Source organism: Pseudoliparis swirei, chromosome 9 (assembly GCF_029220125.1).
Source record: "Pseudoliparis swirei isolate HS2019 ecotype Mariana Trench chromosome 9, NWPU_hadal_v1, whole genome shotgun sequence".
NCBI classification, from domain to species: Eukaryota; Metazoa; Chordata; class Actinopteri; order Perciformes; family Liparidae; genus Pseudoliparis; species Pseudoliparis swirei.
This window is the reverse complement of record NC_079396.1, coordinates 9406275-9428947: the sequence shown is the minus strand read 5'-3', so window position 1 is coordinate 9428947 and position 22673 is coordinate 9406275. Positions and strand designations below refer to the sequence as shown.

Below are 22673 nucleotides of genomic sequence, written 5' to 3'. Positions count from 1 at the left end.
CGGTACATGCTTTGTAAGGAAAGCTGCAGTATGTCTCCAGAGAAAAGAAAAAAAAGCATGCAAGCTTACATTTAGTGTTGACACATCAGACATTTCGATTTGTAGCAGGCATAAAGAAAACAATGAAAACAATACAGTTAATGATGGCTGAATCCCATTATGTTGCCTCAGTGTCAGGGCCCTGTAATTATACACTGGTTTTCTGGTTTTGAGACTCATCCAGTTACGTTGAACATGAGAAACCATAGTATCCAGGTTTGTTTGTATTGATTTCGCAGCATCTGGATGAGGTGTTTGCATGATGCCACAGTACCTGGGCTCATTTAGAGTACTTTGAATTGTGTATCTTTCTGAAACCAGGATAATGATGTGTACATGCTCACCCCATCGCTGTCACACTGTCATGGTGTTCTGGGACACTTGAATAGAACAGAACCATTACTAATGTTTGAGTGACACCTGTTGTTGTTTTTTTTGCTTTGACAAATGGGAAAGGCTTATTGAGTCCCAGATGATTTTGAATTTGATTGTGTGATGTATAACAGTGTTATTAAGGGATTCAGCTGAACAACCAGTGACTGGAGCTATATAGTAACTGAGTAGTCAAATTACAAATGTATTGTGATTAAATCTAGTTATGGATGTCCAAAGATACATAGACATTTTAATTACGATAAATAATACTTACTTATTGTAAGTCGCTTTGGATAAAAGCGTCAAATAAATGACATGTAATGTAATGTAATACATTCAATTGGTTTAAAAAATGTATACAAACACAAAGATAAAGTTTATTACGGTGATTTATTTTTCCCCAACACAGACCAATCAAGTACAATTATTTGTACATCTAAAATTCCTGTTTTAAATTCGGTTGTTAAATACATTTAAAAGTTAGTTATTTTAACTCGTATTCTGCATCATACAATTCATCTATTTTTCATCAACTGAACCAAGTACATGCAATCCTCATTATTTATTCATGGTATACATTTGAATACAGTTCTGGAAATGAGCATTAGTGTTCATTTGCGGCTTCAGGGCAATAATATAAATTTTGGGCAGGAAGTAGCCCCCGAGGAAGGCCACGACACTGAAGAGTATGGCGAACACGTGCGCGGCCATCGTGAACGGGCCTCTACTGATGAAGTAGACAGTGAAGAAGCTCATCCAGGAGATCATGTACACCATGACGCTGAAGGTCACACACTTGGCCTCGTTGTAGTTGGCCGGCAGGTCTTTGCCCATGTAGCTGAAAGCGAAGCAGAGGACACTGAGCAGTGATACATAGAGGAGCTCAAGGCCTGCAACAGGTGAGAGGGTGTTACTGCACTCCAACACAATGCTGTCCTCGTAAAAGTCAAGATCTTGAGAGGGCTGGGGAGCCTCCACAAACACACGGATTACAGAAATGAACAAAACGGTGGCGGACACTAGGAAAATGGTAAACTCTGGTCCGTGGTTTTTGGCCCACTTGTCATATGCTGGCGGCAGCTTGGAGGAGAATTTAAAAATGCAGATGACCTGGAGCGAGCGCATGGTGATGCAAGCCAGGCACACAGTGAAGCTGAATATGTATAGAAGTTGCTTGAGGATACAGGCCAGAGGAGACGGCTCGCCAAAATGGCACAAAGAGCTCATTGCAGCAGCAGTCAGGGCTGCCAGCATCAGGAGGCAGGTGCGGCCTCCGGCGGACTTGGCCACGGGCGTGTTCAGGTTGAGCAGGAGGAGTATTGCGGAGCAGGAGGTCATGAGAATACAGGCGGCCAGAAACAAGAGCAGGGCGATGGAGAGGGGGTTGTCCCAGGCGAGCAGCAGGACAGTCCTGTTCAGACACTGCACGCTGCCAGGAGGAGCCCACTCCTCCGGCAGACACGGCTGGCATGTAATGGATTCTGAGGAAGAGAGGCAGCATCGATATAAAAACTGGGATGTTGTTTTTTTGTCCAAGGTGACTAGAATTCAAAATTAGAAATTGGTGCGTTTTCAAGAGAAAAACGTCTGATCTCTAGAGCAGGAAGGTTTTTTTTGGGCCTCTGTTTGGTAACGTGGGTGTTTGCATCCCTTCAGGACATATTCTGAGTAGTCAGCGACACATGCTGGAAAGACTCAAGCATTACAGCTGAAACATACTGCTGTCTTGGAGTAATGTTCATTTTGTTCCATTAAACAACTAAAAATCATTGAAAAAAAGATTTCATTTGATTAACTCTTGACAATCATCAGCCTAAATCTTTCTCTTGACTGGTGCAGCGGGACATCTGTCTTGCACAAAACAATATATTTCTGGTTATCTTTCTGTTTAGTTTTATTTTCTTTCCCATTGTACAGCAACCGTCATCACATGCTTCCCACCTTCACTCCAACGATAATGCTGGATTGGGTTGAACAATTAGTTTAAAAACTCTGCATAATCAATCCATACAAACTAATTTGTCACTTTGTCAGTTAGTGCGACGCAGAGCAAAAACCTCCTCTAAGAAACACCTTTACACGGCCCCTCTCTGTTTTTATATTTTTTCTGAATATTTTCCCCGTGCATTTTACTGTGTCTTTACCAGTTGTATTGAGAAAAGTAGCAGAGGGGCAGGCCTGGCAGCCGAAGCAGCATGTGTGTTGCCCTTTCAGCAGCTTCCTGTGGCCTCTCGGGCAAGGCGCAGAGCAAATTGACAGCGGTACCTAGAAGGAACCAACAGAGTTCAACAACATAATATTTAACTTTGATTTACTCTGAATCAACATTTTATGTTTAAATGTCTGATTGTTAGTATATCAAATATATTAAACACTTTATTCTCGGTGGAGGGAAATGGTTTCAGGTCTCTTTGAAATGAGAAATCCATATTTTTGTATTATGTTTAGTATATTTGCACCATTTTTACACTGAATTATATCAGAAAAGAGTTTTAAACATTTACACACAAACACTGAAAGATACTCCAAAAGGTCGTACTGGTCTCGATGCTCCTGAGTCGTGCCACTTAATTTGATCATCATAAATTGTGAGCTGAATGGGGTCTGGGCTGAAGAAGCCCACATCTTTGATTGACCAGTCAGTCCCCTTCCAAACCCAGATGATGATGTCATATCCTGTGGGCGGGTCACCATTTATGTCAAAATACACAGAAGTGTTGCCCAGATAGAATTGCACCTCCTTAAGCCACCAGAGCAGCTAATGTGGAGAGGAAGAAGGAAGCATCAGTGCCAAGCAATCAGAGTGGTTCTACAAGATTTTCTTCTTTGCAAAAACACTTTTTACATCTGCTCACCTCCCACGGATACACCGTCTTCTTTTGGCACTCTCCAGAATCACAACCAAGTGCTCGGTGCAGAGCATGAGCCACGGCATACACTGCCTTATACACATTGAAGGAGGAGGTGATGTCATATTTCTCCAGAGGAAACTCCCACTTGGCGAGACTATACAGGTCTACGCTGTGCAGACAGTCGTTGCCGGGGTTCGCGGTAACATTAGAGACTTCCTGGGTGTCTTCCCTTGAAGCCTCGGCTACCTTTCTCTCAAACTCCTCAAAACCAGACAGGGTTGCATATTTGATGGATACGCCGAGCACAGTGCCGATGGTGTGGATCTCCGGTATCTCTGAAATGAGACTAGACGCTGACCAGTCCTCCGTCCCGATCCACACCTTACCTGTCACGTTCTTCTCAATGACAAACGGGAAGAAGTATTTGACTTTTGACTTGCTGGAGAAGACCACAATGGTGTTGACTTTGGACTTCTGTATGTTTTCCACAATGTTCCTCATCGTCTGGATTGTGTCGTCTTTGTACAAGGGGATGACTCCTTGGTAGGCGATGCAGATGCCGTAGTGTGGCGCTTGCTCGAACAGGCTTTGCATGCCCTCCAGACCATAGGCGTTGTCACTGCCTAAGAGAGCGATCCAGGTCCAGTTGAAACGTCTCAGAAGCTGGATCATAGCTGCCACCTGGTTCTTGTCACTTGGAATTGTGCGGAAAAAGGCTGGATAGATGTTCTTGTTGCTCAACTTTTCATTTGATGCTAAATAAGAGATCTAAAAGAAAAAAAGTGCCTTTAAGGAATTATGTTGCATTTATGGATGCCTTTTCATGTCATGTGGAATATGCAGTAATTCAAGGGCCACGATTAGAATTTTCCAGGTAATAACTTACTTGTGGTACAAGATAGGCCCCGAGTAAAGCAGCTGGGGTGAAAGTTTTGCTGCTGCTGTCTGGCCCGATTACAGCCACTGCCTTTTGCCTGTTGTAGTTTGTGTCCCCCTCTGTCTCAGCCCTAGAGGGGCTCTGATGCTGCTGCTTCAGAAGGTCCACTGTGGCCAGAATACTGGCAGATACTGAGCACATGTCGTACATCTGGTAGCCCAGCTTCACCCCTGGTAAAAGACTGGTGCTGTTGTTGATTTCTTCCACAACAAACCTCATGGATTGCAAAAGGTGAAATCCATGTTTGTTGATTCTACCTCTAAAAAAGATAACATGGTAAAGGTAATGTAAATTTGCTTGTATATGTATAGGGATTTTCTAGTCACCCATTTATACACTAAAGGCAAAGTGCCACCTGCCCATCAGGACTATCGAATCACTTAAACCCATTCATACACTGCAGGAACAGCCTGTGGAAGCATTTTGGAGTTAAGCCTCTTTTCCCAAGGACACATCGACATGGACTAACGGAGCCGGGGAATTGAACCGCCCTGCTCTACCACTGAGCCACAGTCTAAAATAAATAAGACATAACACACATTTTTAAAGATTACAATATTTTGGTTGATTTTATTGCCAGACTACCAGTGAGATCATTTTGATTAGTGTGAATTGTAAATGTGCTGTGCAGTAACACTCACTCATTGCATGGACTCAAGGCAGGAAAAGCAGAACTTGGTTCATCTGCGTAATGGAGAGGAAAGAGTCCAGCGAGTATGAAGTCGCCTTGGAGCTGCATCCCCTGTCCCTGAGATATGTAATCCAGTTTCCCATCAGCCAACTGAAGCATCAGCCAGCCGACAGAAAGAAGCACAGCACCAGACAGATCCATACTTCACCTCCACCTTCCACACACTGCTGTTGTGGAAGCTCATGTGTCACCCTGTTTGGTAAAGGGAGGGACGATCACGTTTGCATCTTTTTGGGGAGTGTTAGTTGTTGAGTCAAGAGTATTTGCATGTCAGCTTTGTTTGTGTGACTGTAGAGTTTCCCTCCCATTAGAATATATTGCATACATATGATAAACCATGAAAAGGGAGACTGGTGTTTTTTTCCTATTAATCTTTGACAAGTGACATACAACAGTAAACCAGAGATAGATAGATAGATAGATAGATATATACTTTATTAATCCCCAAGGGGAAATTTGTCGAGCCAGTAGCAGCAACACACAAGAATAAAAATAAAAATAAAAAACACAAATATAAGAAGGGTTAGGGTGATCTGGCAAGAGGTGAACTGTTGTAGAGCCTCATAGCCGTCGGCAGGAATGTTCTCCTGTATCTGTCCTTGTGGCAGCGGAGCGTGAGGAGACGTTTGGAGAAAGTACTCCTCTGTCCCTGTAGGAGGTGGTGGAGAGGGTGGTCCGGGTTGTCCAATATGGACACCAGTTTCTTCAACGTCCTCCTCTCCACCACCTGTTCCAGGTGCTCCAGCTGGCAAAAAGAGCATATACAGGGGCACAGTTTGTAGATATATTAATCATCAAGTTCATTGTTTCCTTTGTCTTCTGCTAACTTCCCTTCACATGATGAACCTCACGGGTTGATGTTGATATGAATGAATTACTTGGTCCCTATTTGGTATCAGTCACATGCAATAGGTAGCTTATCTTCAAGCCAGTTGTCAAGTTGCCGCCAAGATATTGGTTATAGATGCTATTGCCGTAAGTCTGAATGCAAATGTCGTACTGTCGTTGCAACATAACCGTTATGATTTAATATGTTAGAGCAGTCCTTACTAAATACTGATATATATCATAGGTGGATTGTTGGAGATTTTAATAGGTTAAAAAAATGTATTTGATGAATTGCTTCCTTCGTCGTCTTTAATTTATATCTGCAGTACTGTAAGGTTCTGTTCTGTGTGTACTCTGTGTCTCCTCGGTGTCTCCTGTTTCCTTGATCGTTTCATCCCCTTCACCTGCCCTCAGCCTCTCCTGTCTCCTTGATTGTGTCATTCCCTGCACCTGCCCTCAGCCACTCTTGTCTCGTTAATGTCTCATGTCGTACACCTGTGGAAGTGAGGGAGCTAAATAGTGAGGGACTAATGAGGGGATGGGCTGCAGGTGAGAAGGGCGTGAGGACCAGGTGAAGGGAATGAGGGACAATATATAGGGGAGAAAACGACATGGAAACAGGTGTATGACATGAGACATTAACGAGACGAGAGTGGCTGAGGGCAGGTGAAGGGGATGAAACGATCAAGGAAACAGGAGACACAGAGAAGTCACAGTAGACACCAAGGAGACACCGAACCTTACAGTACACCTTTAAACCACATGATAGAGTTTAACTGTTTGTATTGTTAACAGTAGCTTATACTCTTGAATCTAATTTGAAAGACTATTGTCGCAGAAATGGACATACGAATTTACAGGAACGTTCATTTACGCACAATTCTCCCGAGTTATAGATAATGCCAATTCTGAATAGGAGTTGTCATTCATAAGAAGTGAGTCCTGAGAAATATAATTTGGGAAAAACTGCGTTCGAGAACCTGACTCATATACTGAATGTGCTTATGATTTCTAAGTGGATAATCTATTTAATTTAATCTCTTTTTATTTTTTCCGCTTTTTGGGTGATTTAGGCAAACATGTTTCCTCTAACTTGGTCTCTGAGTTAACTGCACCTCGAGTCGAGCACATACATTTAAAAACATTTTTGTTCTCATGAGAATAAATACAACCTGTTTAATCCAAACTGTTTTACTTCATGTGTAAAAATTAAATGATCATTATAGTTGACTTCAATAAAACATGGATACTCCTTCAAGAGAAGACATCGACCATGAATTAGTTAGGAATTTATAAATGTCTTAAGGCAGAGGGATAAAGCATAGGCTAAATATTGTCCCATAAAGGAACACACTGACTGGTAAACATAGACCAGGGGTGCTCAATACGTCGATCGCGATCTACCGGTCGATCGCGGCGTAGTATTGGTAGATCGTATGACCTTTAAAAAAATTGACCCGCCCCCCTGAAATCTCCGCTCGCCATCCTGTAATTTTCTCTATAGCGCCAGATTACAGCAGAAGTAATGTGAGGTCCCTTTTTTTAAAGACGTCTTTGTTCTTTTATAAAACTAAACGTCTGTTATTGATCGTCTCTACACAACAGCATGTCATTTCTGTCTTTACGTGTCGCGTTAACACTTTCTCGGCTCTCCGTCTCGCGCGCTGCAGAGCTCCGATGACGGCGTATCTGCACGCATCGGGACCGAGCCAAAAAAAAGTCACTTACACCCTCGTAGGTAGATTATTTTGACTTGGTCATTTTATAAGTAGGTCGCATGCTGAAAAAGTATGAGCATCCCTGACATAGAGAGTTAAAAAATATAAGCAAGACCATGTCCTATGCCTACAAATAATGTCTATAACTATTTCAAAACCACTAAACTCATCTGGAACAGAATCAGAACAAATATTAGTCCATCAGATAATGGCAATTATATTCAATTAAGCAATAACTACTGCATGTCTATTTGTCTATGGCCTAAGCATTAGTATTAGCATATTCATTAGCATAAGCAATTGTTGTGTTTTGTTACAATGTTGGAGAAAAGATCCCTATGGTAAAGTATATTCTAATTTCCATGAAACTTTCCCCGGTTAAAGACTATTTTTAAAGGTGTTTTTTTGGTTTTACACCCAAACATCATGCGTTAACATTGCAAAGACATCGGGGATTTTATCTACCAATCTTCGGCTGGAGCTGATCCAGCTGACATTGGGCAACGGGTACAACCTGGACAGGTCGGCAGACTATCTCAGGGCTGATAGGCAACCGCTCACGTTCACGGTAATTTTGAGTCTTTAACTCATCTCAGCTGCAGCTCTTTGGTCTGTGAACCCGGAGAGAACCCGGCCCCTCTCGCTGTGAGGCGACGGTGCTATGCGACCACGCCAGCCGGAATGGACAACACTTGTTTTTGTGAGCGAACAACATTAAATAATTAACAACTATATTAGTAACTGTCATTACTTTGTGCTTGTGATATCACATTTTGAGCCAAACATTTGTTTATAAGAAACAGCTGCTGGCCATGAGCGTTTTAAATTAAAACAGTAGATAAATCAATTGCATCTTCACATTTCCTGCACAATTACTCTTTTCACAGCAGACTTTTTACTGGTTTCATCAAAGTTTAAGTGCAGGAATTACATTTATTTCACTCATTTTTCCTGTCTGCTGTGAAAAAGTTCTGTTGTCGAGGATGGTAAGGTTACTGGGAAACTAGAAACAGAGCCTTCATTAATTCATTTTATATCACCTGCATTTTATATTTTAATTATAATGTCCATCATGAGAAAGGTTTGTGCAGGTGCAGCTGAATTTGCATTTTGGTTGACATTCGAGGCTCATTTAGTTAAACACACCGATTGTATAACACACAATTTGCCTGATGATTACTTGTGTGCAGGATCCAATCCCATTGTTTTGACAGGATTATTGTGCATTTTGCCACCCGCATTATTATAGAGGCAAATGGACATATACAATTTCCATGTCTGTACAAACAAACAGATTTGAGTGAAGCTACACTGTGTAAGCTTTCCTTTCTTCAACAGAAAACACATTTAGTAATAGCTTTTATAAAAACCTTTATCATTACTATTTAAACATCTAAATCAGGCAGCTACTTTAATTAAATTGTTCAGAATTTTTCAGAAAACAATTACACTCTATGATACTCTACATATTTTTAGCTGAAAGAGTACATTCTTAACAAGTATAACATTGATTGGTTTAGGAGTACATTTAATTTAAAATCTAAACTGATCATAGTTAAAAATGATAGTTTATTAAATTTAAATACACATAGAAGAATAGCTGTCACTTTGCCATTCAGATTTATTTTTTCCTTGACTCTTAGATGGGATTTCATGATATCAGATCGTTAAATCATTTTTATACTGTTAATAATAGAATATGTATCAGTAAAGCCAATCGGAATATTAACTCCACAAATTACTTTTTTTCACAGACAACATTGTTGTTTGTCATTATTTAGGCCTACACATTGACCTTATTGATGTTTGCTCTTCATTGAATTGTTCAAGCCATGTCAGTGAGCCAGCATGCACCATGGCCTGACATATGAAGTGGAATATCTATTGTGGATCTCTAATGTGCCATAGAGAATATATTTCTACTATTTCAACTTTCTAAAAGGAAAGACCGTATGCTTGTTTTCTATGCCTTTTCTTTTTTTCGATTTTGATTGCATTCTCCAGTTCTTCTGCTTTTTTGTGTCCACTAAATTAACTACTTAAAACTCAAAAAGTGTACTTTAAAGATTATTTGTGTTTCAAATGTAATGTGACTCTTAATATGTAATCAAATTTATACGTTCCCATTTTCACACAAAATGAGAGAAACAAGCTCCTCAACTGTCAGAATGTATTTATTATGTATTGGTAGAGTGAATCCTGAAAAAATATAACATTTGATTTAAATTTGAATAAACATGGTTTAATACAATTTAAATCTAATACAAAAAACATGAGTATTAAGGGAGACTTACATTATGACCATGAAATCTGGCAAATTAAGAAAATTTGATTTACAATAATACACTAAGGACTACGTTGAATGATATAGTTAAAGTTCCAATATACTGTATTGAGAGCATTAATAAAGTAGCAAACAACTATTTAAAAGAGATGTAGTGGAGAAATCTTTACCTAAGCAGAAAATGAAGTCGCTTCCCCTTTGCGATGCTGTTATCAGAGCTTCTCCTTGCTTTGTTGATATAGGGCTTCAGGTGAATGTCCATGCGTGTGAGCTTGCCCCACTGGTTAGCTCACGATACATGTATGTATTTATGTACTTATGTGTGTGCATATATATGTATGCATGAATATGTACGTATGAAATTCAGACCACACTCAGAACCCCCCTCCCTCCCTGCTACTGCAACCCCCATAATCTGCACCCTTTGTGGATTACTCCCCCTCCTCCACCTCCCCCCTCCACCTCTCTCATACTCACTCTACGACCAGCAACCCACCCCCACTCCAACACCTCACAGCACTCCACGCCCCGGAGTGTCCCTTATCCAGGTGAGGAGGATCAAGGTGAGGAAGGCCACGGGTCCAGACGGCATCAGCTCAAGGCTCCTCAAATCCTACGCAGACCAGCTGTGCGGGATAGTGGAGCACGTCTTCAACTTGAGCTTGAGGATGGGGAAAGTACCACAGCTGTGGAAGACCTCCTGCGTGGTACCAGTACCAAAGACCCTGCGGCTCAAGGACCTCAACAGCTTCAGGCCGGTGGCATTAACATCACACCTGATGAAGACCCTGGAGAGATTGGTCCTTGTCCAGCTTCGCCCCCTGGTGAGCTCATCCCTGGACCCACTTCAGTTCGCCTACCAACCTGGCATCGGGGTGGATGACGCCGTCATCTTCCTGCTGCAGCGATGACTCGCTCACCTGGAAAAGGCTGGAAACACTGTGAGAGTCATGTTCTTCGACTTCTCCAGTGCCTTCAACACCATCCAGCCTTTGCTTCTGAGGGACAAGCTGGAGCAGACCGGGGTGGACCACCACCTCACTGCATGGATCCTGGACTACCTCACCAACCGTCCACAGTATGTGAGGATACGGGGATGTGAGTCAGACCGGGTCTCCTGCAGCACGGGGCTCCACAAGGAACCGTTCTGGCTCCATTCCTCTTCACCATCTACACCTCAGACTTCAAGCACAACTCTGGCAACGTCTACCTGCAAAAGTTCTCTGATGACTCTGCAATCGTCGGCCTCATCTCTGCCGACGATGACAGGGAATACAGAGAACTGAACCAGGACTTTTTGGAATGGTGTCAGCGGAACCGCCTCCACGTCAACTCCAGTAAGACCAAGGAGCTGCTGGTGGATTTCCGCCGTTGTAAACGCACTCCTCCGGTACCAGTGAGCATCCAGGGACTGGACATTGAGATGGGTGTTCACCTGAACAACAAACTGGACTAGGCTGACCACGCACATGCACTTTATAAAAAGGGACAGAGCAGACTCTTCCTGCTGAGGAGACTGAGGTCCTTTGGAGTGCAGGGAGCCCTCCTGAAGACCTTCTTTGACTCTGTGGTGGCATCAGCCATCTTTTATGGAGTGGTCTTCTGGAGCAGCAGCAGCATGGCAGCGGCTGACAGGAAGAGGCTGAACAAGCTGCTGAAGAAGGCCAGCAGCGTGCTGGGGTGTCCTCTGGATACTGTGGAGATGGTGGGGGATGGGAGGATGATGACAAAGCTCTCGTCTCTGATGAACCACGCCTCCCACCCCATGCGTGACACTCTCGCAGCTCTGCACAGCTCCTTCAGCCACCGGCTGATTCCTCCCCGGTGTCTGAGGGAGAGGGACCACAAGTCCTTCCTTCCTGCTGCTGTCAGGCTGCACAACACACTGCAGTAGATCGCTGGAGATCCTGGCAAACTCTGCACTTTACTTTCTCAGCACTTTACTTTATTTCCCCCCTGTATATTTAGTATTAGTATTTAGTTTTTAGTCTTTTGTTTTGTGTTTTATATTTATTTTCATTGATGCTCTGATGTGCACCGCTGTTGTGATTTTTGAAATGTCCCCACTGTGGGACAAATAAAGGAATATCATATATCATGAATGTATTTATAAATATATATATACTTATATGTATGTGTGTATATATGTATGTATGTACATGTATGTATATATGTACTTACAGTGGCGGGCAGTGCATTTTCTAGCTAGGCCTTCAATGGCGTCTTCCTACAGCAGAACAACCTAATGTAAGATTTTAGTTCACAGTGTTCCAGTGCGGGGCTTTTATTGTGAAGGAGCAGAGGGAAAAAGATAAAGTTGCCGTGTTTCTTGTGTTATTAAGTAACGTAAAACCCTCAGTTACACTAATTCAGAGAATCGTATCGTACATGTATGTGTATATTTATATCGATATATGTGTGTGTATTTATGTATGTACATGTGTATATATCAGAGAATCGCCTACCCCCACCCCTTCTGTGCGATTCACAAATCCCCCACCAGTCGTATTCCTACGAGTATTTAGGGTACACATCCTGGTTACCATATTCTGGTCCTGTCCCCAGGACTCTCCCAGATCCTCAAGTAGGCTTGAGAAACGGTGCTTGAGCCTGCTCTATTTAAAGATCAGAGAATCTCCTACCCCCCCAGAATTCACGGTTTTATTGAAATCATTGTGGTATATCTGTCCAAATCTCATATAAATCATAAAAGTTGAGACCTGATTCTGGATCAGTGTTACACAAGGTGCTTTTTTTGTCAACATAAGACATCTTCTTCTACAACTACATACTCTAGTATAGTTGCGATATGCACCTTAAAAATAACCACTGCAACCATTGTATTCACATTGTCATCCTATATTTAACAAATACCCCATTAAACATAAAACCTTCACACGGACAATACACAAATGGCATCTATCTCTGTAAAGCCAAATGAAACATAAAATAATCACAACATTAATAACAGAATTATAATGTTATTATCAATACATTATATTGGTCAGATCATTGTAATATTATATAAAGTAATATCTAGAGATATAGATATATAAAGTGAAGATGGGTGGACTTATCGGGTCTTTAATCAATTTGACCTCTGTGCATGTTCATGAATAGAAACCCGCTCCTATTTGTAGATACAGATGGAGAGTCCAGAGGCCTTTGAAAAGAGTTACATGTTCTGTATGGCAACAATAATCTGATGTCCATCCTTGCTTTTCCAAGTTCTCAGTTATGTATGTTCATATGGGCATTTCTGCAGCTACAAAAATAGACCTTGAGGCAGTACAACTAATAACTATTAAGTGTATTATGGAGCCTTACAAGGGGGGTTGGATTTAATCCCTGGGCCCAGCGGCCTTTATTACATGTTTGGTACAATGGCCGATGCCGGGCTCCGCCTGCGTCACTACTGTGCGACGCACATGTCGAGGTGAAAGTGCGAGCTGCCATTTTTTTCGAAGGAATCTTCCTGATTTTACAGGCAAAGCCAAACTGTGAGTCTCGCCATCACTCTTTAGCAATTTTGTTACATCTGTCGGCGCCCGCCCTGAAGATATTTTCTGCACGGATATCACAGAAGCTCGTTTTTGTTTTAATCCGGGTTCAGGCTCGGGCTCAGCTCAGGGCTGCACCGGGCTGCAGATGGCTGGTTAGCTGGGCTGGCTACCGTTAGCCGTGGCTGTAAACAAACACTACAGGCAGCGAGGAAACAGCAGCGGAGAAACCAGCTCACGCATGTGAGCTTTGTTCGGCAGATGCGGTCGGTAGTTCCGTGAGCGCAAGAGCCAACGCGACGCTAGGGACGTACCGTTGGAAACGCAACGCGAGGAGCAGCGGGCGGCGGGAGGCAGTTTGACGCTGCAGGTCTGCAGGTTTTGCGCCACAACTTCAGATTTGATGACGGTGCGAGTTTCTCCAAACTAGGCAGGAGCTCAGTCGCTTTCGAGCGGGTCGGTTGACGGGGTAAACGCACGCCTCCCACCGACATGTCGTCCTTCTCCGAGTCGGCTCTGGAGAAGAAGCTGGTCGAGCTGAGCAGCTCGCAGCAGAGCGTCCAGACTCTGTCTCTGTGGATCATTCACCACCGCAAACACTCGGGCCTCATCGTCAAAGTGTGGCACCGAGAGTTGAAGAAAGGTGAGAGCTGTTTCTGCAAAGTGCAATGATGCATGTGGTTGTTTATGTGCAGCAGAGCGTGGACACGTGACACATTTAAGAGTTGTCTATGTGGAGTATGGGTTGTTAAAAAGTGCAATTACCAAGTGTTGGAAGGAATATGAATATCCTTTAACGTTACTTGGGTAAAAGTAGCATCACCACACTGTGGAAGTACTTCACTAAAAAAGTCCTGCATGCAGAACCTTCATTGAGTAGTTCAGTAACTACTGACAGCGGTATTTGATCAACGAATCAAAAGTAAAATTACTCCTCAGTGAAATGGTCAGTGTTTCTGGGTTTATATCACTGCTGCAATAACGTGTTGCATTTTAAGTAGTTGTTTTTGTTTGTGCACATGTTTACTACTTCACATACTGTTGTAGTGTAATCTACAGCCTTATCATCTAAACCTCATGTTTGTAACGTTGTTCTGTGAGAACCGCTCATCTCTAAACACTTCATGAGCTCAGAAAAACAGTTCTCTTTTCAGCTTTGTGATGATGCATTTTCCAGCTGATCTCCGAGGGTTTTTACCTTGTTTATTTAGTTCAAACAGTAGCTCAGTTTACTCAACCTATTAAGAAACACTTAGACCTTTAATTCATCTGAAAAAAAATCACATTTTAACATACACAAATTCGGGATACGTTGTTTTCCCGCAGCTGCAATGGTATGAAAATGAATCTGAAATGTAACGAGTAACTATCTAAAGCTGTAAAATTTTAAATCTTAATTCATCATATACATATATTTTTCTTTTGAAATGGTTGTAATATAAGTATACAGTTGCATATTTTGCATTGTTTCTTGTTTAAAGAAACTGAGTTTACTGATTATTCGAATTAATCGATAATAGTCAACTATCGAGTTAACTAAGAATTACTGAAATCAATCACATCTCTACCAAAAAATCTGAGAACTTTTATATTATGACAGGTTATGGTGAAGAAAACTATGTATACTAATACATTGAAACGTAATTGCAAACCCATTCAGAGTGTATTGTCCATCACAGATTGAGCATATTGTGTAAATGTGAACTTTTCTTGTGAAATCTTAAACATATCCTGATTTTATGTGACCTCCAGCTAAAAGCTCCAGGAAGCTGACGTTCCTGTATCTGGCCAACGATGTCATCCAGAACAGCAAGAAGAAAGGACCCGAGTTCACGAAAGACTTTGAGACCGTCCTTGTTGATGCCTGCTCCCATGTTGCCAGGTAGATGTGGTGTCACCACTGTATGCTTTCAGACAGCTGCAAATAATGGTCTGTGTGTCTGTCTGTGTGTGTGTAATACGTCTGTTTGTGAGCTGACCAATGTGTGTGTGTATATAGCTAGGGCCGCTAACTGCCAGAGGCCTTTTGAGAAATTGTTGAATATATCGAAATGTAGTGCAGCTTCTGAAGCTGAATGTTGTTTTTGTTGTCTTGTTTTCTACAAAGATTTAATCTAATGGTGTTCCAGGGGTTTCTCAAACTACAAAACTAAACTAGAGCTTCTATCGGCTCCAAAATAGACCACAGATAAATATAGGCTCACACACTTTTTTTTGCTATTCACAAGTTGTTGGGGGGGGGAGTTTCCATTTGTTCTATGTTTTGAGCTGGAGAAAACTAACCTTTCAATCAATCTTTTTGTCTTCTTCAACTGTCCCGCCTCCTTGCAGGGAAGCAGATGATGGCTCTAAAAAGCACATGGAGAGACTGCTGAACATCTGGAAAGAGAGAGCCCTCTACAGAGCAGACTTCATTCAGCAGCTCAAACTGGCCATAGAAGACTCTAACAGCCCCAGGCCTTCAGGTGAGATGACTCTTGAGCTGCGTTCACAGCCAAAGCGCTGCAAATTTTTCGCGGGAGTAGATCCCATGCAAAGTCAACATACAGACGCAAGTGGTTGCGATAGACGCAAAAATTCGCCCGAAGCTGAGTTGCAAAAGCCAATCAGCGTTGAGCTGCTCCGCCATTGGTGAATCTAACTGGCTGCTGCTGCTCTAGTGGCGCTGGAAGCAGAAGTTATTCAGACGTAGTCGGTGAAAGTTACCGAGCTGTGTGAGCCTGCGGATGATGCTATGAGCCCAAACACGAGGGTGTTGGATGTTCTGACGTTTGTAGGATGTCCTCAACAAGTATAAAGCTGAACTAGTGGTTAGTTCTTCCATGGTGGATTATTCGCAACCCTTTAGGTGTGAGCGCAGCATTAGGCTTCCTCCACACTAATACGTAAATTAAAACGATCCACGTCCACACGGGTGCTTCAGCATCGCGTTAGAAAGGATTTTTGTCCACACCAACATGCCTACGAATGTCACACGAGTATTCATGTACATTGGGCATGTGTGAATGAGAAAGATCTTCCTCTATAAACCCAGACAGTTTTCGTGAAAGTTTTCATTTTCAAACTTAGTTACAAGGCTGCAGGTCTTGCTCTGTCTCTCACACTCGTCAAAATAAACACTTACAAATTAAAGTTTTACTCAATCGTGGGTCAAGAAATTTCAAGGGTCATGATAGAGATTATTATTAATAGCAGCAAATGAAAGGTTTAGGAGAAATAAGCATGCCTTGATTTGAGGTCAGTACATCATAAGTACGCTGCTTTTAAATATATTAAAATGACTACTGTACGGTGGTGGCAATACCGTAGGTATTTATTTGCTACAAGAATAACAATAAAATTCCTACATACTGTTGGACACTTTGACACTAACTTCCCTTTTTGTCAGAAGTTATTTGAATGTTAAATTCTGTAAATTCAAAACAGCTAAATAGGGACGAAACAATTTTTTAAAGTGGAATTTTATTTAAAACTCAAAATATAAAGTAGTTAAACTATTGAATTCAGTTATTGGTGATGTGAGTAGGCTACTGTTGATGTTGTCTCATGTACAGTAAGTAGGTTTATCTACACTATTCAGTGACATTGAAAATGTGTGGGTGTTTTTCTGTTTTTTGACCCTGCAGAAGAGAAGAAGGCTGTGAAACGAAGCTATCAGAAGATCCAAGAAGAAGAAGATGATGAAGATGACGACTACAGAAGCCACGCCTCCCCTCACAACGCAGACATTGCTGCAACTCAACTGGTAGGATGCCGATATTTTACTTGCATGGCATAAAATACAGAAAAGAAATCGACTACACAAGTAAAATGTTGCTTGTTTCTCTGCTTTTCATTCTTTTCTTTCGGCCCTCACCCCTTTCTGCCTCCCAACGTTAACTTTCTCCCTCTAATCCTTTTAAACGCACGTTTACAGACGGAGGAGCTGGTGAAAGCGCTACAGGACTTGGAGAATGCTGCATCAGGCGACGCAGCGGTTCGTCAGAAGATCGCCTCGCTGCCGCAGGAAGTCCAGGACGTTTCCCTGCTGGAGCAAATCGGTGGTAAGACCTCAGAGCTCAGCTGGATCAGAAATAAAAAAAAATTGGAATATTTTTCAAGACATTTTCTGCGTCATAGTGGGCCTGTGTCTGATGAAATGTCTTCGGTAAGGATTGTCAGGCGGAATTTAAAATGAGACAGATAATGCAATAACAAAAGTAATATGATTCAGCTTTTGGAAAAAATGCACACACAAACAATGGACAGTCAAAAAAGAAAAACTATAAAGAAGTATGAATAAAACAAAGCGTATAGTGTTGAAAGGAAATTCAAACAATTAACAACTGTTTAACTCAGGAGTTACTCACTGAGCTTGTTGCAGCCAGTAAGTTTAGTCGAGCAATATCCTGTACAAAGTCATTGTGTCCTCATTACAGTCATGATACTTATTTAACAACACATGGCCATCAATGTAGAAACTATCCAGTACTAAATAAAAGAAACACAAGTACAAGAGATTCCGTTGTCTAAATTGAAATGCCCTGTACATAGAGACATAGTAAATAAGTTGTATAATTTATGTGACCGTAACAACCCACTTTGCCACCAATCTAGACAAAGAGGCAGCTGACAAGCTGTCGAAGACGGTGGACGAAGCGTGTTTGCTGCTGGCGGAGTACAACGGCCGATTGGCGGCAGAGCTGGAGGACCGGAGGCAGCTGGCTCGCATGCTGACGGAATACATCAACAGCCAGAGGGAGGCGCTCATGGAGAGAGAAAAGAAACTAGAGGCGAGACACAGCAGACACACTCGTAACAGAACAAGAACAGAAACAATGATCTGGAATGTGCAATCCACATGTAGCTTGCTGAGCCAGCAAGAAAATATCGAGGCACCTGATTTAAATTCTGGTTTGATTACACATTAGGTTTATTTATTTGATTTTCATATTTTTGGGCATAGTTCTTTTGTGTGGAATCCTTGTAATCGACCTTAATTGCTGACCTCTGGATGCATGGCAACATTAATAAAAAGATAAGCTAGACAGTAGTTTACAACTGGTCGGGTCATCCGAAGCTGGTCTGTCCTGCCCATACATGTTTCCAGATTTCAGAAAATGCTTTGATCACAGTGTAACAACAATGTAACAATGCAACAATGTAACCTCTTGGAACTGATGGCCAAAACTAGACGGATAAGACCCAAGTTGTAATGTATCTTAATTGTCTTCTAAAGCCGCAGTCTGTGACCAAAATGTGTTACAAAAAGGCCAGAAACCAAAGTTGCAAAACATTTTGAAAGAGTATTGTGATAACTGTAATTTGTAAATAAGTAATTATCTTGGTCTCATGTGTGTGATGTGTCATCTTGTCCTCCACAGGAGTATAAACAGAAACTGGCGAGAGTGACCCAAGTTAGGAAAGAGCTGAAGTCCCACATCCAGAGTCTCCCTGACCTCTCCCTCCTGCCCAATGTGACCGGGGGTCTGGCTCCTCTCCCCTCGGCCGGAGATCTCTTCTCCACCGACTGAGAGGTCTTCGCCCAGAAACACCACCCCCATGCTCCTCTTCACCCAAACCCAGCCACATGTTTGATTCACAGAACAATTCCAGCTGTGTCACCAGTCAGAGTGCACATGTGGTCAAACCTCCCTCAGCAATCCTGCAAGATGAGGGAGGGACATTGGAAGCACGGTTTGGTGAAATCAAAATGCTCTGCAGAGGAGAACAGAGACTCTGTTGGCCTGGATCTTTCCAGCATTTGCTCGATAAACAAGGATTCCACTCCACCAGCTTAGAACGAGTTTGTTTCCTGTTTGTTTTTACTTTTTTTAGGAGGAGGGGCGAGGTAAAGAAACAATGCTTGGACAGACATACATGTTGGCTGTAAGGTCGAGTCAATCAAAGTGTCTTTCTGCGTGGTATAATGTGGATTCTGTGAGCAAAGGAATGCCATTTGATCTCACAGTTCTCAGAGTTTGTGACTACACTGTGAAGAGAATATACCATTCATTAGTTTTATTTTGGGGTTTTCAGTTGGTGGCTTTTTATTGACCCATAGGGGGTCTTGTTGTGTGTGTCAAATTAGAGAAGATATCATCAGATTGGGTTCAGTGCAGGTTGCTTTATGAATGCATGTGTTCAACCGTTTCTAGGCGGCGCACTCATTTCAGTAACACTTCATAGAGATGGGGACTCAATAGGTTTTGTCCTCATAGTAAAAGACAATAGACATGCTTTGGTTTTTGTCCCCATCTGCAAGCGTCTTTCTCGTTTTCAGATTCAAACTTTGTTACTCAAAACTCCCCTTTGTTTTCATGCATTCATTTGGACATATGAGATTAGGTAATTATGTTAAAAGTGTGTACTAGACGAGGTTCAAGTTTTACAAATAAATCCTGAAGATTGAGAAAACATTTAAACATGTGATTGTTTGCTTTCCAACAGACTATCTGGTCTTTAAATGAATACAACTGTAAAACTCAAAATACCAAATCTACAATAACGGAGGAGAAAAAACTAAAAGTATTACATATGATGAATAGTATGCAGAGCTGGGTAATGTAGAAATAATGAAATATCAAGATAAGTAGATCAGATGACGTTTTTATATATTGTGTTTCGGTAGTGTAAACAAACATTGGTTGCAAAGTGTTGTGAACTGTTTACGGTTTCACAATTCAATTATATTCTCACAATTTGTATTGGTATTAAAATTAGGAAACTAATTGATACATATTGCTTCGTCCTACCTGTTTAAACGCTCAGTGACGAAATATTTTATTGAAGAGAAGCAGCAACAATTTTGTTCACTCCCTTTCTCATGTTTCTTTTTTTCTTTTTCAGTAAGGACACAACCCATATCCCTGAAATGTTATGTTAAGGATAGGAAGTGTGACTTGTTCCCAAAATCATTTTTTGTACAACAGTTTCTTTTGATTTACTTAACAGTTCTGTCAAGGCCTGGACATTCTGTATCATTTGTTTAGCTCATATTTGTTTTTCATTTGTCTGTATACATAAAAAAAAATATTTCAAGAAGTTTTATAAAACTGAATAAAAATTGTTTACTTTCTCTTATTGTTGGAGTTTTCAGAGGCCAATCACAGCTCCTGCTGCTGGTGAGAGGAGTGTTTTCTAAAGTTTGATCAGGAGAGACTTGTTTGGAGTTCATCAGCAATTTATTTCCATTGCATAAACTGCAGTCTGATTGGTTAATTTAACATACACGCCCCCAATCAGCTGATAGAGTTATTATCACTGGTAGAATTACAGACTGAGATTATGAATAAACAGGAGTTTAAACTCTTCCCTACCTTTAAAAAAACAAACTCATTTGAATGTTGGTTGTCACAATATTCTGTTCTAGTAACCTGTTGGTAACTATAGGAGCATACATGTCACTTATAAGCCTTGTTGAGAGCCAGAAGAGAAGCCTGCACCTCAGTTATAAAGAGTAAAAGTCTTCATACTGGAGGCAAAGATGTCCGTGTATAATGGGCTTCGTCTGGAACAGCTTTGTGACGCGGTGGTCAGAGTGGACGGTGTTGAAACACATTCAATGAATATGACAGTGTATGAATAGTTGGTCGTCGGCATATTCCACGATCCAGACCTCGATGCAGATGGAGGTAGAGAGCATCAGCAGAGCCATGGCATCCCTGACCCAGCTGGGTCCGATGGACTACTGAACTGGATAATAATAATCCGATGCGAAGTCAAAAGGACTCCGGGGAGGAAGCAGAGTTAGTAATGTGCAATAGAGAGATGAAAATTCATCCATAAGGAGAGAGAAAAGAGGAGAGAGGTGCTCAGTGCATCCTAAACGTCCTCCAGCAGTTTATAAGCCTATAGCAGCATATCAAGGGGCTGGACCAGGTGAACCTGATTCAGCCCTAACTATAAGCTCTGTCAAAGAGGAAAGTCTGAAGTCTACTCTTAAATGAGGTGACTGTGTCTGCATTACAAGCTCCTTAAGATATGATGGTGCATCATCAATCGAGGCTTAAAAGAAGAATATTAAAAGTGATTCTTGATTTTACAGGGAGCCAGTGCAGAGCAGCTAATACAGGAGTAATGTGATCTCTTTTTTTAGTTTTAGTGAGTAAACGAGCTGCAGCATTCTGGATCAACTGGAGGGACCCATGAGATTTATTAGAGCAGCCTGATAATAAGGAGTTGCAGTAATCCAGTCTAGAAGCAATGGACGCGTGAACCAATTTTTCTTCATCTTTTTCAGACAAGATGTGCCTGATTTTTGAAATATTACTTAGATGAAAAAATGCAGTCCTTGAGATGTGGTTCACGTGGGAGTTAAAGATCAAAGATAACGCCAAGATTCTTTACAGTGGTGTTGGATGCCAGGGCAATGCCGTCTACAGAAACCACATCACCAGATAATTGATCTCTGAGGTGCTCAGGGCCGATTAAAATTACTTCGGTTTTGTCTGAGTTTAACATCAAGAAGTTGCAGGTCATCCATGTTTTTATGTCTTTAAGACATGCTTGAATTTTACTGAGCTGGTTGCTCTCCTCTGGTTTGATTGATAGATATAATTGAGTATCATCTGCATAACAATGAAAGTTTATGGAGTGTTTCCTGATAATATTGCCCAGGTAAATAAAATTGGTCCAAGCACAGAACCTTGTGGAACTCCGTGATTAACGTTGGTGGTTATCGAGGCGTCATCGTTTACAAATACAAATTGAGATCGATCTGATAAATAGGATTTAAACCAACTTAGTGCCGTGCCTGAAATGCCAATCGACTGCTCCAGTCTCTGTAATAGGATGTCATGGCCAATGGTGTCGAATGCAGCACTAAGGTCTAACAAGACCAGTCCAGAGATGAGTCCTTTATCTGCTGCCATTAAGAGGTCATTTGTAATTTTCACCAGTGCCGTCTCGGTGCTGTGGTGTTTTCTAAATCCTGACTGAAACCACTTTCTCAAGGATCTTGGAGAGGAAGGGGAGGTTAGAGATCGGTCTGTAGTTAGCCAACACCTCTGGATCCAGAGTGGGCTTCTTCAGGAGAGGTTGAATGACAGCTACTTTGAAGGAGTGTGGTACATGGCCTGTTAGCAGAGACACATTGATAATATCTAATTGAGAGCTGCCAATTAAAGGCAAAACGTCTTTAAGCAGCCTCGTCGGGATGGGGTCCAAGAGACAGGTAGACGTGTTGGAAGTAGAAACCGTTGAAGAGGTCACGGTTGATGGGAGAAAAGCCCTCCAAATATACACCAGGGCATACAGCGGTTTCCAAGGCCATTCCACTTGAGGACAGATTGGCACTGGTTAAGGGCAAGAGATTATTAATCTTGCCTCTAATAGTTAACATCTTTTCATTAAAGAAGTTCATGAAGTCATTACCACTGAGGTCTATAGGAATGCTCGGCTCCACAGAGCTGTGACTGTCAGCCTGGCTACAGAGCTAAAGAGAAACCTGGGGTTGTTCTTATTTTTCT

At 41.8% G+C, this 22673-nt stretch overlaps 2 protein-coding genes across 2 annotated transcripts; one reads left to right on the top strand and one right to left on the bottom strand.

Moving 5' to 3' along the window:
- Nucleotides 1-785: 785 nt before the first annotated feature.
- On the bottom strand, nt 786-5035 carry LOC130199939 (taste receptor type 1 member 1). The gene is made up of 6 exons (XM_056423805.1): nt 4845-5035; nt 4153-4462; nt 3270-4034; nt 2954-3172; nt 2559-2679; nt 786-1895 (listed from the first exon to the last, which is right to left on the bottom strand). The coding sequence occupies exons 1-6, from the start codon at nt 5033-5035 to the stop codon at nt 973-975; spliced, it is 2529 nt and encodes an 842-aa protein (XP_056279780.1). The 3' UTR covers nt 786-972.
- Nucleotides 5036-12950: 7915 nt separating this feature from the next.
- On the top strand, nt 12951-20281 carry rprd1b (regulation of nuclear pre-mRNA domain containing 1B). The gene is made up of 7 exons (XM_056422945.1): nt 12951-13867; nt 14977-15106; nt 15556-15689; nt 16851-16969; nt 17141-17267; nt 17821-17996; nt 18588-20281. The coding sequence occupies exons 1-7, from the start codon at nt 13717-13719 to the stop codon at nt 18735-18737; spliced, it is 987 nt and encodes a 328-aa protein (XP_056278920.1). The 5' UTR covers nt 12951-13716; the 3' UTR covers nt 18738-20281.
- Nucleotides 20282-22673: the final 2392 nt, after the last annotated feature.